This window comes from Apium graveolens, chromosome 4 (genome assembly GCF_009905375.1).
Source record: "Apium graveolens cultivar Ventura chromosome 4, ASM990537v1, whole genome shotgun sequence".
Lineage (NCBI taxonomy): Eukaryota > Viridiplantae > Streptophyta > Magnoliopsida > Apiales > Apiaceae > Apium > Apium graveolens.
The window spans coordinates 299115438-299133598 of record NC_133650.1 but is presented as its reverse complement, the minus strand read 5'-3'; the positions used below and the strand labels follow the sequence as shown (position 1 = coordinate 299133598).

Below are 18161 nucleotides of genomic sequence, written 5' to 3'. Positions count from 1 at the left end.
AAGCTTTTAAGTCCAAAATCACATGAGACCTTATTCTATCCATAATGTCTTGATCAATATAGTGTCTAAGCTTTTAAAAACCTCAAAATTCTAACACTAAAAGTCAAAAATCAAGATGTTCTCGAAGTTATTCATCCATTAAAGCCTCAACGTATCATGTCATTTCTAAACACATCCAAGACTACCCTTTTAAGTTCATCGGTACTAGCCTCAAAAATCACTCGAGTTTAACTTACTCATCTCCTCTATGTCTGACATAGCATATGCTTCCAGAACACCTCCAAGACACTCCTTAAATAAGTTCATAAATAACCTCAGAAAATCGCTCTCAGTCGTAACTTATACATCCTCCCCACTCTCAACACAACATCTCTGCTTCTATTTCTCTCTCTCTCTCTCTGATGCCTCAAAATCTTAGAACAAAGCTTCTAAAAAATCACATGAGAACTTATTCTATCCATAATGTCCTGATCAGTATAGTGTATATCCATTAAAGCCTCAACGTATCATCTCCTTTCTAAACACATCCAAGATTATCCTTCTTAAGTTCATCGGTACTGGCCTCAAAAATCTCGAGTTCAACTTACATATTCCCTCTATCTCTGATATAGCATGTGCTTCCAGAACACCTCCAAGACATTCCTTAATTAAGTTCATCAATAACCGTAGAAAATCACTCAGCCTGTTAAGTTATTCATCGCCCCCGCTCTCAATACAGCATCTCTTTTCCTAAACGCCTAAAAACTCACAAATACGCCCTCTCCTAAGCACCTCAAAAACCTTGGACTCTAAAGTCAAAAATCAAATTTCCCTCTAGTTAGTCGACCTTGTTCCTAAAGTACACCCCCAGGACTCCAACACTATACTTGTTATCAACATAAGATTAGGAGATCTTACCTTTAATTAATATATAAACTAATAAATATTTCAAGTTGTTATACCCAAAATTTGGCATTGGATTGACTCGGGTCAAACGCGGGCTAATTACAGTCAAACTCGGTGTTGCGTTGAAAAAGGTTAGGACGCGTCCTGTGTGCCCAACGTTGAGGAGATGTTTTATGGAAGACGGTTTGATAATAAGGAAGTTTGGGAGCACATGGTTAGGGTAGAACGCGCCCAAATATTGAGGACGCGTCCACCATGGTGAATGTGTCCAACAGTTATGATCTTTTGGCAATATAAGCTGGAGGACGCGCCTGTCTAGCTCAGGACGCGTCCTGCCATTGTGGAAGGTAGTGAAAGGAAAAAATTAGGGAGGTGATACAGGCGTCATGGAGGTGAGGACGCGCCCAATGACAGAGGACGCGTCCTGTGTTAGGTCAGTGCTCTCTCATGAGGATCATTTAGGAAAAAGCATGCTTGGAAGGGAGCAATGGAGATTATTTCTACTAACGTATTTGTTGCAGGTACTCTTTGAAGAATTCCATCCTTGAGTCGGTCAAGGAGGGGGATGTCCGTGAAAAATCTTGAAGGCCTCCAGGGGTATGCCTGATGATTGAAGGCCTCCTCTTGTATTCAACGGGTGTCCTCGTTGGGGGGTTAACATTGGTGTGCGCTTTAGGAACTCTGTTCTTGTATTCAACGGGTGTCCTTGTTGGAGAACTTTGGAGTCATTCTGCACTTTGCACCCAAGAGCTTGGGATCACATGTCCTGTTATCTGGTGGGTTATCCTTATTCGGGGGACAGGGATGCGTCCAGCACTTGGGGTGAACCGTGGCTATACCTGCATCCGTAAATCAAGGGAGATAGCTGTAGTGGGGTGTTATCCTTGCGCAGGGAGATGCACTATCCGTGAAGTCCTACGATTACGGATGAGCCTTGGGCCTTCGTGGTTGGGCCTCATAGTTGGACATTCCTAAAGCTAGCGGAAGATGGATTCTGGATGGGCTTCTACCGGGCCTAGGGATAAGAAGTCTAAGCCCATTAGATTTCTTGTTCCACAAGAACTACGTCAGGCTTGATCCCTATATAAAGGGTACGTAGGCACATTGAGAAGGTAAAAAGTTGAGAGCTGAAAAGGAGCCATCACTTGCCCTAATCAATCTCAGCCACCAATTAACACACAACCACCACACACCGCTTGATTTTTCGGCGAAGAACCACCGTCATAGATCTTAATTCCGGCGAAAGACCTCAAACTTTGTTATTACCAGATTCCCCCATCAACAAATTGGCGCTAGAAGGAGGGGAGGATTGAGATCGTAATCGTGGGATGAAAAGATGTCTTACAATCATGATGGAAGTTCTTATGATGGAAGTGATAGCAGATCTGAAGAAGAAGACGAGGGAGGCTACACTTTCCATGAACCCTACGTGCCCAGAAACATGGTAGATCCCCGAGAGCTCCAGATGTGGGAGGAACACCTCCATTTCTCATCAGCAACGCTGATATCTTAGAGCAATTGTACCGCATGGGGGATACGCTTAATAGTTTTCAGTCAAGGCTGAATACGGTGGAGCATCGCAGGACGAGGAGGGGTCGTCATTTTTCCCGTCGTGGCCAAGCCGTAGGGAAAGCACCCGTAGTTGAGGGGGATACCCATGCCAGCGGTGAAAACCTGCGAATCACTCCGCGGAGTTTGGAGTATTCAGATGATGTAGAAACTATTATGGAGCTTATCGATGAGGACACGGACGGTAGAGCGAGGCCTCGTCCCGGAAATCAAGAAACGCCACATTTTACACAGGTCTGGGCGTACGATAGACGAGCGTCGTCGTGCGGAAAATATTCAAAACCCAGAGGAGGAAAGAAGAGATTTTTCGACCTTGAAGAGAAGGCTTGGCATAAGGTTGGGAGATGACGATTTGAGAATGTTGCTGGTGGAATGGCAGAAAGAAAGAAACGCTGAAGACAAGAGGCCCCGTGATACAACGCGTGTGCCCCCTACAGACCCAAGGGATGATAGGGCACGGTACTGCGAGCACGAGCGTGCCCCTCCGTGAGGAAGGTTTGGGAATTATGGTCGAGGCTATCATGGGAATGGACGAGGAAGGTTGGGGTACCATCATGCAAGGGTGCCATATAATGGAAGAAAAGATGGCGCGCCCTCTACCGGAGAACCCCTTGTCATTGTCCCTATAGCTTCCCACAGTGTTACGGGCAATGGAACCAGGACGCGTCCTCATGACCGGGACGGCACACGAGGTCAAGAAAGGTTGTAAAACAATGATGAGATACCATACCATGGTCAGGAGGAACTTCATGCGCAAGGGAACGCTCAAAATCAAGATGGAAATATACCACATCCGCAACCTCAGGGCGAGGGGCGGCAAGATCCACCGGTACACCCGGGGGGTAACCAAGGGAACAAGCTAACGTCCAAACCATTCCTGGGGTAGGGAAGTTCAACGTGAATGATCTTAAGAGGTTGCTCAACCATCTTGAAGGAGGTAGGGTAACAGCGAATGCACAAGCTCCTTCCCCTTTTGATGCTGTTGTGAGGGAAGCACAGTTGCCCGCAGGATACATGAATACAAACAATGACTTGCGTTTTCACGGGAATTCTGACCCGGTGGAATTTCTGGGGCGTTTCAACATTGAGATGGATGTATATCAAGTACCTGATTTGGCTCGATGCCGTCTCCTGGCGGCCACCTTTAGAGAAGGCGCTCATCAGTGGTTCCAGAAACTTGGTCCAGGTGTGATCACATCTTGGGAACAGATGAAAACTTTGTTTCTAACTCAGTTCCAAGCTGCAGTGAAGTATACGACACCGGTTACCACACTGGCCAATGTGAAACAGAAGGAAGGAGAAAGCTTGACCTCATACTTTAAAAGGTTCAATGCAGAATCCACTTTGGCGAGGGGCGCGACTGATGAAACACTGAAAATACTTCTTATAGCCGGTCTGCGTGTGGGAACAGATTTCTGGAAGCACCTACAAGGGAAGGACCCTGTGTCGTTAGCCGATATACTTGTGCAGGCGGAATCATTCAAGGTGATTGAGCAGTCGCTTGCAGAAACAAAAAAGAATGATAACACCCACAACTCCAAGGGGCGAGCCAAGAGAAGAGATAGATCCGTGAGCCCGGATTATCGGCGGAATGCCAGAAGCCCTAATAGGGTGAACACCGTGAACACGCGGACCATCAAACTATAAAAGGAGAGTAAACAACTACACTCCAATGACAGCGTCCATTGATCATATCTTCGAGGTGAACAAGGATAGAGGAATCTTCAAGAAACCAGACCGTCTGACTTCATGGCAGAGTAGAGATAAGAAGAAGTATTGTGATTACCATGAGTCTACCAACCACGACACCCATGAATGTCGTCACCTGAAAGATGAAATTGAAGAATTGATCAAGGCGGGATACCTGGGAGAATGGATTGATAAGGTAAAACGACGCAGGGAGAATGATGACAAAGGGAAAGATGAAAGGCAACCCCTACGGGAAGAGGATGCTGAAAAGACAGCGGGGGTTAAGTTCCAAAGAGCTGGTAGTATCAGATATTTTTTGGAGGACACCCCTTTGTAGGTGATGGTAATCGGGCATTGGAAAGAAATGCAAGAGAAGCACGACATCCGCCACTCACCAACATTCATAGTTTAGAAGATAGACCTCCAAAAATATTCAAAGGGGAATCGGCTGATATTATGTTCAGGGAGAGAGACTCAATATGGGTACATCATCCTCATAACGATGCACTGGTAATAACTTTGCTTATCGGGGCAATGAACGTGCATCTGGTCTTCTTGGACAACGGGAGCTCTGCGAGCATCCTGTATTACAGCACGTACAAAAAATTGGGTTTCCCGGATAGCGATATGTATTTTGAAGATGCACACGTCTATGGCTTTACTGGAGAAGCGGTGAGAGTTATGGGTTCGGTTAGGCTTCTCGCCACACTTGGGGAAGGAGCTCTGTCTGTCACTCAAATGATAGATTTCAAAGTGCTGGATCAGGACTCTGCGCACAACATTTTGGTGGGCAGACCTTGGTTGCGGGCGTTTAGGGTGATAACCTCGATACATCACTTGATGATAAAGTTCCCAACACCTAATGGAGTAGGCAGTCTGAGAGGGTCGCAATACGAGTCACGAGACTGCTATTACAAGGCTGTTAAGGAATTCCGCATGAGAAGATACGAGGGAAAAGGTCCTCCATTTGAGGGTGCAGAGGACATTCATGCAAAACTAATTGGAGAGGTTCATGCCCACTATTTTGTGGAAGGCCCAGAGGAGAAAGAAACCCATACTACCAAGACCCCTGTTTTGACGTTGGGGAATGTTTCGAGGATCCGTAGTGTGGAAGAAGTTGTGGTGAACCATATAGAAGAAATCATGCAAAAGGAGGTTAACGGAGAAAAGTTGGAAGAAAGAAGTGAGATTTTATAAAGTCTCGAAAGTAGCCTCAAGGTGAATGCTCCTCAAAAAGAGGACGCGCCCTTGAAGAGTGAAAATGGAATTGAGGTTGATGCTCCTCAAAATGAGGATGCGCCCTCCACGCCTGCGTTACACAAGACCATGCCTTGTCCTGAGGTAGATGCTCCCACACATGGGGACGCGCCCTCGGATACAAAAATGGGCGTCGAGGACCCCCGTGACTTTGATTTTGATCTGGATCCCAGGATCCATATGCCCGTTGAGAAGACAGGGCCGGCCGAAGACAGAATATCTGTTCCGGTCGACAAGGGTGACCCGAGTAAGGTTTTGAAAGTGGGATCTCAGCTAAGTGATGAAATGAGAGAAAGACTTACTCGTTTTTTGATTAAAAATCTCAATGTCTTCGCATGGAGTCATTCAGACATGGTGGGAATCGACCCCGGAGTAATGTGTCATCGGTTAAACATTTTCCCTAATTGCACGGGCATACGACAAAAGCGTCGCCCAGTGAGCGAGGAAAGGGCGATAACAATAAAAGAAGAGGTGGACCGACTGTTGGAAGTGGAGTTGATCAAAGAATCTTACTATCCCGAATGGCTTGCAAATCCAGTGCTCGTAAAAAAGCCGAACGGAAAGTGGAGGACGTGTGTAGATTTCACAGATCTCAACAAGGCCTGTCCAAAGGATAGTTTCCCGCTTCCACGAATTGATCAGTTGGTTGACGCGACGGCAGGGCATGCCTTGCTAAGTTTCATGGATGCATACTCTGGTTACAATCAGATTCCCATGTATGGTCCCGATCAAGAGCATACATCCTTCATCACCGACAGGGGGCTATACTGCTACATAGGAATACCGTTTTGATTTATTAACGCTGGCGCAACCTATCAGCGGTTGGTGAATATGACGTTCAAAAACCATATTGGGAGAACCATGGAGGTGTATGTGGATGATATGTTGGTAAAATCCAAGGAGGCGAATGACCATATCGAACACGTGATGGAAAAGTTTAACATTCTAAGGAGATTTTGCATGAAGTTGAATCCACAAAAGTGCGTGTTCGGCATGGAGTCGGGCAAGTTTCTTGGATTCATTGTCAACCATAGGGGAATTGAAGCTAACCCCGAAAAGATCAAGGCATTGTTGGATATGAAATCACCCACCAATGTGAAACAGGTGTAGAGCTTAACTGGAAGGATCGCCGCGCTAAATCGATTTGTTTCCAAATCGTCCAACAGATGCAAGGAATTCTTTAAGGCGATTAAGTTGGCAGGGAAAGATTTTGTATGGACGTCAGAATGTGAAGAGCCTTTTAGAAGGATCAAGGAACAACTGGAAAACCCTCCCATATTGTCAAAACCGTTAGTTGGAGAATCTCTAATATTGTACCTTGCAGTGTCAGAGTATTCAATCAGCGCTGTTCTAGTAAGGGAAGAAGATGGGCAGCAGTCACCAGTGTATTATGTGAGCAAGTGATTACACGATGCTGAGGCTCGCTATACAAGCATAGATAAACTAGTTTATGCCTTGATCCTTGCGTCAAGGAATTACGACCGTACTTCCAGGCCCATAGATTAGAAGTCCGCACAGCATATCCGCTACGACAAGTCCTTCATAAGCCAGAATCATCGGGGAGGATGTTGAAATGGACCGTAGAGTTGGGACAGTTTGACTTGGAATACATGCTCCATACAGCAATTAAAGGACAAGCCTTAGCCGATTTTTTGTTGGAATTTGATTCTGCTATTGATGATAAGGCTTTGGTAGTGCTCCAGCCCCCTCGTAATGAAGAATCTTTAGAAGAGTTCCCACATCCCTGGTGGATCTTACATGTAGATGGGGCAATCAACAATGGAGGAGCAGGTGCAGGTAGGGCTGTCAAAAAAATTTGAAAAATCTGATATTCGTCCGAAAAATCCGCATTCGTATCCGAAATAAAGTGGATATTATCTGTATCCGACACAAAGCGGATATTATCCGTTCGAATCCGAGATTGCGGATACGGATACAGATATAGGCATATTCGTATCCGATAATATCTGAATCTGAATAAATATATTTTATATTTAAATATTTAAATAATTTGAAAATATATTATATTAAATTTATAGTGTGTTTATGTATACACACACATACACACACACACACACATATATATATATTAAATATTATGTTTATACAAATTTTATAGACATATAGAAAAAAATCATTTGAGTTAAACAATTTAAAGAATACGTTTATATTGAAAAGAAAAATAAAATTAATTTTAGAAAATTTAAAATATAATTAAATCACTTTATCACTTATTTTAATTTTTAAAAATGAATTTTTATTTTTAACTATATTTTTTTTATTTTTTTTCAATTTTTTTAATTTTTAATATAAAATAAAAAAATCTGATTGAAAATCAGATTCGGATCCGGATATTATCCGTATCCGGATAGTATCCGTCGTATCCGGATAGTATCCGTCGGATCCGGATCCGGATATTATTCTTTAAATATTTCCGGATTCGGATACGGATACGGATACGGATTTTCGGATTCGGATCCGGATACGGATTTTCGGATTCGGATCCGAATCCGGATATAGGCAGATCCGTATCCGAATTATCCGTTTGACAGCCCTAGGTGCAGGCATAGTACTCGTGTCTCCAGAAGGCCATCATTTAATGAGTGCAATTCACTTCAAATTTTATGCAACGAATAATGACGCGGAGTATGAAGCATTGATTAATGGCTTAAAGATCGCTTTGGAAATGGGAATGTGAAACCTAATTGCGAGGAGTGACTCGGAGATGGTGGTAAATCAGGTGAATGGGGGATTTCAAGTGCGAGGCCCGCGAACGGAATTGTACTTGAGATGCACGCATCGCCTGATCGGAAAGTTCAAAGAGGTTAGGTTGGAATGTGTACCACGGGAAAAGAACAGCAACGCGGATACTTTAGCGAAAATGGGTTCGCAACAGGTTGCTGTGTTATTGGGATCCATGCCTTTAGAGATTTAGGAAATTCCTAGTATCCCAGAGATAGAGGCGATGCAAGTAGATGAGGCTCCCAAGGAAACATGGATGACGCCCCTTCTTGCCTACATTCACAAGGGAACACTCCCCGAAGATAAGTTCAAGGCTCGTCGACTCCGCTACCAGGCTGCGAGGTATGTGGTGTACGATGAAGTTCTGTATAAGAGAAGCTTTAATCAACCGCTGCTCAGATGTGTTGATGAAGAAGAAGGAAATTACATCTTAAGGGAGGTGCATGGAGGAATTTGTGGTAATCACTCGGGGGGTAACTCGTTAGCAATGAAAGTTTTGCACCAAGGATATTATTGGCCTACGATGAAAGAAGATGCGGTGAATTTCGTCAAAGCATGTGATCGCTGCCAACGCTTTGCAAACTACTCATCTATGCCAGCGACGCTCCTGAAATCTATGGTAAGCTCGTGGCCATTTTCCATGTGGGGGATAGATCTTATTAGCGAGCTCCCCAAGGCTAAAGGGGATGTCAAGTATGCGGTAGTCGCGGTTGATTATTTTACTAAATGGGCAGAGGCTAGGCCATGGGCTGTTATCACCGTAAAGAAAATCAGAGATTTTATTTTCAACTCCATCGTGTGCAGGTTTGGAATCCCTTAAAAGCTTGTATCTGACAATGAAAAGCAATTTGACAGCAAGGATTTGCGATAATTGTGTGAGGATTTAAAAATTAGGAAGGAGTTTGCAACGGTCTATCATCCTCAAAGCAATGGGCAGACAGAAGCTGTGAATAAAATAATAAAGTATACCCTCAAGCCAAGCCGGAAAAGCGCAAGGGGAATTGGCCTGAAGAACTCCCAAAAGTGATGTGGTCCTACAACACTACTCCACGATCTACTACGGGAGAAACTTCATTTATGCTGACTTATGGCTATGAAGCTATGGTCCTCGTGGAAGTTGGTTCGGGATCGCTTCGCAGAGATCGTTACACGGAAGAAGATGCAGAGGTCAATCAAAGGCTTCATTTGGATCTCTTGGAAGAAACAAGGAAAAATTCTCAGCTGAGGCTTGCGGCGTATCAGCAACGTGCCGCAAGGTATTATAACAAGAAGGTAAAGGGACAATTCAGTCATATAATATACCAAAATCATCAGGAAGAAAAGTTCTACAACATGCAATCATCAAATTATACAAACAACATCTCGAACAAAAATTCATATTTTTAATTCAAAATAATTTGAAATTAAATAAAAATATAGAAAATAAACCTTTGATTTTGCAGTTATGAAGCTTATTGATTCTGATAGTACACCTCAAGACCTTCATTTTGAGTACTTGAGCTTTCCAAACAGAGTTCGATAACACCTCCAAAAGCTTGTTTTATTCTCAGAAACTTATATGAATTAGGGTTTTTCTCCGTAAAGTTATATATTTAACTGTTTGCAAATTATTTTATGTACAAAATAAAATACGGTAAGGGCTATTTATATTTACGGAATATTAGTACCCCATTGGATCATACCGGAAATAAAATAGTACGTTTATTTGAGAAAACAGATCCAAAACGGTACCGGTTTTAGGATAATTATCCAAATCTATACATTTTGTAACTGCGGTCTTGGTCTCAGCGCTTTGGTTACACGTATTATGAGATGATAACATAATAGTTTAATAAAAAGATCACGTTTCTCGAAAGTACGGGTTTTATCGATTTACCGAAACGAATTTTGTATCGAAAATATTGCGCCGGGACCCGCACGGGAAAAACCGTACTCCGGATCGAAAAAGTCAAAACATGAAAAATGCTCGGAATATTGCAATTAGGTTAGGAAGGAGTTTTCGGAAGAGTTTCGGGTTGTAAAAATATAAAAATGGTTGAAGTCGGTTGGTTCCCGATTATACAAAATAGTTTATAAATACTCGAAAAAATAATTTATTAAATCTTTAAATCTTTTATAAAATCATATAACAACATAAAAATTAATAAAGAGATATGAAAATTATCTATACTTTATTTTGGACATATAAAAATTAAAATACTCAAATTTTATCATATTTAAATATCCAAACACATATACCACTTAACAAATAATTCACAGAATAAATACAGAATAAATATATAATATTTAATTATTAGCAAAAGTAATTACACAATATATCCCAGATGTTACACACCTGTTGTAATCTGAACAATTTTCTAAGTCCCCGCTGAAACCAATCACCTACATTTTAACGTATCCATTGTTGTTGGACTCCACCAAAAATTTGACAATAACACAAGGAAATTAATCTTGAACATATATGATGCGGTGCTATTGCTTTTGATTTTTTCAGCAACATTACTAGCCGTAATATTGTAAAATGGTTTTCCTTCAAACTGTCTTTCCCAATCACATAATAAGGTTTTAGAATATCCTAGTTCCACATTATGAGTCCCCCTTGGTAGCCCCATTACATTCTCAACCACAACGTCTGTTATTTTAATAGAACCTTTTTCCACAATTAAGGAGGAAGTAGCTTGGTCAAATACTCCCACTAAAGCGAATCCTAGTTTATGAGCATATCTTTTCATCCTCATATCTAACACCTTACCGAACCCAGTTTTTTTAACGCATTGTATTTGCTCGTCAGACAAATTTGTTAACATTCTGCTAAATATTCGATGAGATAATTTCTTTTCGATGTATCGTTCATTTTTCTTCTTCTTTCGATATATAGGTTCTCTAACATGTCTCCTTTTACTCCCAAATATTTGTCTTTCATTGAAACTTTCAAAACATCTATTCCATCCAGGTTTTTGTGCTCTGCACCTGCAAGTTTTTTTCCTAGATGATGCACAAGTGCTTCTCATCCTTACCTAAATTAAAGATATTTGAAAATCAACATTGATAGGGATAAATAAATTATGATAGTATAATTAAATACTGCATTAATTGTACAAGCTGTGGACTGCTAGGCCCAATAAGAAGATGTATGACATTCAGACCGGAAATGTTAACATGCTGATCAGGCCTGATGGACCTGATCAGGCCTGATGGACCAGATCAGGCCTGATGGAACAAAGAAGGCCCAAAAACCCTGATTATTAATTAATTTTGTAATTAATTAATAAGGGAAAAATCAGCTATTGAGAAGAGTCCCGATAAGGATATAAATCCTTACAGATTAGCCTCAAGGGGACCTAAAAGGATAAGGAATCAGTTTCCTACTATCTAGGACTCCAAAGTCCATTCTAATTATGAGATTTGCCCACCAAGACTCCAATACCAAGTCCAATTCAAGGACTCCCAACATCTATATAAGGGGCCTCACCCCACAGATCAGAACTACGTTTTTTGGCTTGATTCTCTAATTCACAGAGATACGTAGGCATCTCGTAAAGGCAGAATTAAGCTACGAAACACGAGAGCAGCCATTAAAGTCCTTGAGCTCCCGAATCTTAGTAATAAATATAGCAAATAATAACCTTAGTTTTTTATCCATAACATTTGGCGCTGTCTGTGGGAAAGCACAACAACAACCATGGCGAGAACACGGAGAACAATTAGAGCTCTGGAAGAAGGAACACCATCAGGGACAACTCAGGTGATTTCGTCAACCATGGAGATTCCTCCCCATTCAACTTATGCATCTACTCAAGGGGAAGCCCAGATAGGGGCAACTCAACCTCAGCCACAAGGGACAACTCCCCCGACTATTCAAGGTACGAATCCTCAAGTTCAACAAGTACATGTACTTGTGAATTCTCGACCCGTCGGGTATGAATATTAAACTATTGTTACTACTAACCCCCTTTATGGGATGCCCCTTCACCCTGAGGTTGGAGGAAGTGGATATGCTGGGCGAAGTGAAGCACGAGGGCAGTCGCCCCCTTATATACGAGGTTTGGCTCCTATCCCCGAGGATCGGGAATTTTCTGGTCCTTACACTGAGAGAGACTCCGAATCTTTGGATGATGAAGTGGCGCCGAGAAGGAGGCATCCTGGCAAAGAGCCAATGGCCGATGGGAGGCAACGCCCTCAAAGCACCCCAGGGGTGAATCCCCAAGAAGTGCAAGAAAGGATCAGGGCTCATGAGGCTGAGATCCAAAGGCTGAGGCGTGATTTGGAGGCTCACCAGACCACCAGACCCCAGATACTTCCTAGGGGGAGAATTCCTCCTCCTGTCATAGACCTGGATGGTCCGGTACGAAGAAGGGCTATCGTCCCAAGAACTGATCCAAGCAATCTCCTTCCCCTTGGAGATCCTGATGATCCAACTCCACCCTTCACAGAAGAGATAATGAATGCCCATATCTCAAGAAAATTCAAGATGCCCACTATCAAAGCCTATGATGGCACGGGAGACCCCGCTAATCATGTTAGGACATTCTCTAATGCACTGCTGCTGCAACCCGTGAATGATGCTATAAAGTATCGGGCCTTCCCTCAAACCCTGTCGGGTATGGCTCAAAGATGGTACAGTCGCTTGCCCCCAAACTCCATTGGATCGTTCAGAGAATTAAGTCAGGCTTTTATTAAGCAATTCATCAGTGGAAGAGTCCATGAGAAAAGTTAAGCATCTCTTATGAGTCTTGTGCAGGGAGCTAAGGAATCCTTGAGAGATTACCTGAATCGTTTCACAAAGGAGGCTTTAAAAGTCCCGGACCTTGATGATAAGGTAGCCATGATAGCACTGCAACAAGGAACTAGGGACGAGTTTTTCAAGATGTCCTTGGCCAAACGTCCCCCTGAAAGCATGTTGTAGCTCCAAGAGAGGGCATGGAAGTATATCAAGGTTGAAGAAAGTATGAGGAAGACCGTAGTAAGTAATGAGCCCACTGGAGGCAAAAAGCGGAAAACTGATTTAGAATATATTGCAAAGGACAAATATTCTAGAACCGAACAAAACCCTGATTCAACCCCCAAGAAGGGAGGACCTGGGCAAAAGTTCACTGAATACGCTAAGTTGAATGCTCCTAGAAGTCAGATTTTGATGGAGATTGAGAAAGATAGAGATATTCGCTGGCCTAAGCCCTTGAAGGATGATCCCGCCAAGCTAGATAAGAGCAAGTATTGCAGGTTTCACAAGGATGTTGGCCATGACACCGATGAGTGTAGGCAATTGAAAGATGAAATTGAGTTTTTGATTTGAAAAGGAAGATTGAACAAGTATACTGGAGATGGAGGGGACAGAAATAATAATGGAAGGAAGAACTTTGAAGATCGTAGGAGGGACCAAGACGATCAAGGGCGGAATCCCCAACCTAGAGGGCTGGTTATAAATGCAATTTTTGGAGGACCGCGACGCCCTCGAGGACCTGTGATAAACACGATCTTTGGAAGTCCAACTACTGCTGGATTGTCCAAAAATTCCAGAAAGGCATATACTAGGGAGGTTATGCATATTGTTGGAGAAGCCCCGAAGAGGGCCAGGACAGAAGTAACATTGGCTTTTGATGATTCCGACCTAGAGGGTGTGAAGTTTCCCCATGACGACCCGCTGGTCATAACAGCGATAATAGGAAATAGCCCGGTTAAGAGGGTCCTTGTGGATAATGGTGCTTCTGTGGATATCTTGCTCCATGACACCTTTCTAAGGATGGGGTATAACGACTCCCAGTTGACACCAACCGACATGCCGATATATGGATTTGCTGGAGTAGAATGTCCTGTGGAAGGGATAATTAAATTGCCGACCACCATAGGTACGGAACCAAAGTAAGCAACGCAGATGCTGGATTTCGTGGTGGTAAAGGCTAGTTCAACTTATAATGCTATCATGGGGAGAATAGGGATACATGCCTTCAAGGCAGTCCCCTCTTCCTACCATTCAGTCATGAAGTTTCTCACCCGAAACGGGATTGGAGAAGAGAGAGGAAATCAAAAAATGGCTAGAAGCTGTTATGTGGCCTCTTTGAGGGCAGATGGAGTCGGGGAGGCAGGTTCTTCCTATTGAAGATATGGATGTTCGAGAAAATGACGAGAATAGAGGAAGGCCAGCAGAAGAATTGGTTTCGGTTCCTTTAGACCCCGAGAATCCTGAGAGGATGACTTTCATTGGAGCCACATTAGAGGAGCCCCTTAGAGGGAAGTTAGTGAAATTTTTGCAAGAAAATAGTGATGTGTTTGCATGGTCGGCAGCTGATATGTCAGGCATAGACCCGGAGTTAATTACTCACAAGCTAAACGTGGATCCAAGCCAGAAGACAGTGAAACAAAAGAAAAGAAATTTTGCCCCGGAAAGACAAGAGGCTATAAAACAGGAAGTAGAAAAGCTCTTAGAGGCTGGTTTCATTGAGGAGATCCAATTTCCGGAGTGGTTAGCAAATCCTGTAATGGTAAGGAAGGCTAATGGAAAGTGGAGGATGTGTATAGACTTTACTGATCTGAATGATGAATGCCCTAAAGACTGTTTTCCACTGCCAAGAATTGATACTTTGATTGATGCCACTGCTGGACATGAGATGCTGAGTTTCATGGATGGATTTAGCAGATATAACCAGATCAAAATGCTTAAGGATGACATTCCAAAGGTATCATTCATCACTGACTTTGGTATTTATTGTTATCTTGTTATGACGTTTGGTCTCAAGAATGCAGGAGCCACCTATCAAAGGTTGGTAAACAAAATTTTTAAAGATCTTATTGGTAAGACTATGGAAGTCTATGTTGATGACATGTTAGTCAAGAGTCTAGTAAAGACTGATCATATAACCCATTTGAGGGAAGCTTTTGAGGTCCTGAGGTACCACAAGATGATGTTGAATCCTACGAAGTGTGCCTTCGGAGTAGGATCTGGAAAATTCTTGGGATTGATGGTCTCAAAGAGGGGAATTGAGGCTAACCCCGGTAAAATAAAGGCGATCCTGGACATGGAACCACCAAAAACTGTCAAGGATGTTCAGAAGCTCACAAGAAGGGTTGCTGCGCTAGGACGATTCATCTCCAAGTCAGGAGACAAGTGCTTGTCATTCTTCAAGTCACTAAAGAACATCAAAGACTTTGTATGGAGTGAGGAAAACCATAAGGCATTTGAAGAGTTAAAGAAGTATATGGCCCAGGCCCCGTTGTTGGCCAAGCCAGTTCTGAGTGAAGTTTTATTCTTGTACTTGGTTGTTTCAGAGAGCGCCTTGAGCGCGGTGTTGGTTAAGGAGGAATTGAAAGTCCAGAAACCCGTATACTATGTCAGCAAAATTTTGCATGGTGCTGAGTTGAATTATTCAGCTATTGAGAAATTCGCTTTAGCCTTGGTAATGGCTTCGAGAAAGCTGCGTCCTTATTTTCAGGCTCACCAGATTGAGGTGCTAACAAATCAGCCCCTGAGAAATATCATTCACAGTCCCAAGGCAAGTGGGAGATTGATTACGTGGGCAATAGAGCTGGGAGAGTTCGATCTCAAGTATAAGCCACGTACGGCAATAAAAGCCCAGGCACTAGCTGACTTCGTGGTGGAATGTACCATACCCAACCAAGAAGTCGGGGGGCAGGAAGATGCCATACCTCAAGACAAGGGAGTCGATAATGGGGGCAAAGAGAAGGATGATAAAGAATATTAGGTTCTCTATTTTGATGGAGCATCAAAAACGAACTCCAGTGGAGCAGGATTGGTTTTGCAAAGCCCTGATGGGTTCTTAATTGAGTATGCTATGAAGCTAGACTTTCCAACCACAAACAATGAGGCAGAATATGAAGCCCTGATAGCTGGCCTTGGCCTAGCTGGAACACTTAGAGTCAGAAACTTAAAGGTCCATGGAGACTCGAAGCTGGTCATATCCCAGGTAAAGGGAGAATTTGAGGCAAGGGATGAGACGATGGCTAAATATGTCCGCCTAGTAAGGGCTGTGATGACCCAATTTAATGAATGTCATGTTGAGCACATTCCAAGGGAAGAAAATGCTAAGGCAGATGCGTTATCAAAGTTTGCTTCATCTGAGATTGAAGAAAGTTCAGGAAGTGTGTACTTCCGTATTTTGAAGACACGAAGCATAGATGTTAAGCTTGTGGCTCCCATAGGCCTGGGGACGTCATGGATTGATCCCATCAAGGCTCACATTCAGACCGGTTGGTTGCCAAGCGATGCAACTGAAGCACGGAAGTTAACTGTTCGAGCACTAAGGTACTCTTTGATAGATGGGATTCTTTACAAAAGATCTTTCGTGGTTCCCTACTTGAGGTGTCTCAGGCCCGATGAGGCACGCTTGGCTCTTGAAGAAGTGCATGAAGGTATTTGTGGACAACACTTGGGGGCAGGGCCTTGGCTCATAAGATAACTTGTTTAGGCTTTTATTGGCCAGAAATGATGGCTGATGCCAAAGAATATGTGAAGAAATGTGACCGCTGTCAGAAGCATGCACCCATTATTAGACAACCCCCCGAGATGCTGACCTCTATCAACTCGCCCATTCCTTTTGCTATGTGGGGAATGGATATTTTGGGGCCTTTTCCCATGGCCACAGCACAAAGGAAGTTTCTGATTATAGCCATTGATTATTTCACCAAGTGGATCGAAGCCAAACCCTTGGCCAAGATCACAACTAAGCAGGTTGCACAATTCCTGTGGGAAAACATTATGTGCCGATATGGAATTCCCCGTATCCTCGTCACTGACAATGGAACACAATTCAACAATGAGGAATTCAAGAAGTATTGTGAAGAAAATGAAATTGAGTTACGGTTCACCTCTGTGGCTCACCCGCAAGCCAATGGGCAAGCGGAGATAGCAAATCGGATAATCCTGGATGGACTAAAGAAGAGGATCGAGAAGTCAAGAAATAATTGGGTGGATGAAATACTTCCAATATTATGGGCCTACAGGACTACCTGTAGAGTCACGACAGGAGCAACTCCCTTCATGTTGGCATATGGGGCAAAAGCAGTAGTTTCAGTAGAGATATCACATTCCTCTCCAAGGATTCAGGCTTTCAATGCAGAAGAAAATGAAGAAGGGCAGAGGTTAGTCCTAGATTTAATCGATGAAGTGCGAGATAAGGCTCATGCAAAGATAGTAGAATATCAGAAAAAGGCTTCATTCTACTACAACCTAAGGGTTAAAGAAAGGTTTTTCAAACAAGGTGACCTAGTCTTGAGAAAGATAGAAGCTTCTGGTGTCGGACAAAAAGGAAAGTTTGCCCCGAATTGGGAAGGGTCGTACAAAGTCAAGAGCGTTCAGGGTAGAGGAACCTACAAGCTGGAAACTATGGATGGTTTTGAAGTCCCGAGAACCTGGCATGCACAAAACCTGAAGGTTTACTATGTGTAAGATAGTCGAAGTACGATTCTTGCTTGTCATTATGACAAGCAGGTTTAAAAGCACCTTGAAGCTTTGTTTGCGTAGGACTTTATATTCTATTAGAGTTTACATTGTCAAGTTATTATTGATTAGGGTTGAACCCATGCTATGTAAGGTTTTGGAAAACCAGACTTCGTATTAAAGAGTTTGAAATTATTTCAATCTAAGGATGCTTAAAGTTTAAGTGCATATTAAGTACTGTAAAGAAGAAAGAGGCAAATAAGGAAAACAACATATCTAATATAGCCCCGAAGGGTAACAACTTCTGACATAAACTAAATTCACATATTGTCTCGAAAAAAGATATACAAAAAAAACTTAGGCCTCGAAAGCCTCGGATTCTTCGGAACCACTATCCGAAGTCTCCTCGGACGTCTCAGTTATCCCCTCAGAAGTCCCCGTAGAGGTCCCATCAGAACCACCTTCGGATGCTTTGGATGATACGGGAGACCCTGGATTCTGAGGTGCAGCCCTTGGAGGCTCTTCCACCCTGACCTTCTTCACAGCAGACGCAGAATCTTCTTCGGAAGAAGTCTCCTCCTCCCCAGAGCTGGACTCGAGTTCTTTCCTCTTGTGGCCTGGGCTCCCC

General features: G+C 43.0%; 1 protein-coding gene across 1 annotated transcript; it reads left to right on the top strand.

Moving 5' to 3' along the window:
• Positions 1-4126: 4126 nt before the first annotated feature.
• LOC141719900 (uncharacterized) lies at positions 4127-5340 on the top strand. Its single transcript, XM_074522265.1, has 2 exons — positions 4127-4442; positions 4481-5340. Exons 1-2 carry the CDS (start codon positions 4127-4129, stop codon positions 5338-5340), a joined length of 1176 nt encoding a protein of 391 aa, XP_074378366.1.
• The last annotated feature ends 12821 nt before the right edge of the window (positions 5341-18161 follow it).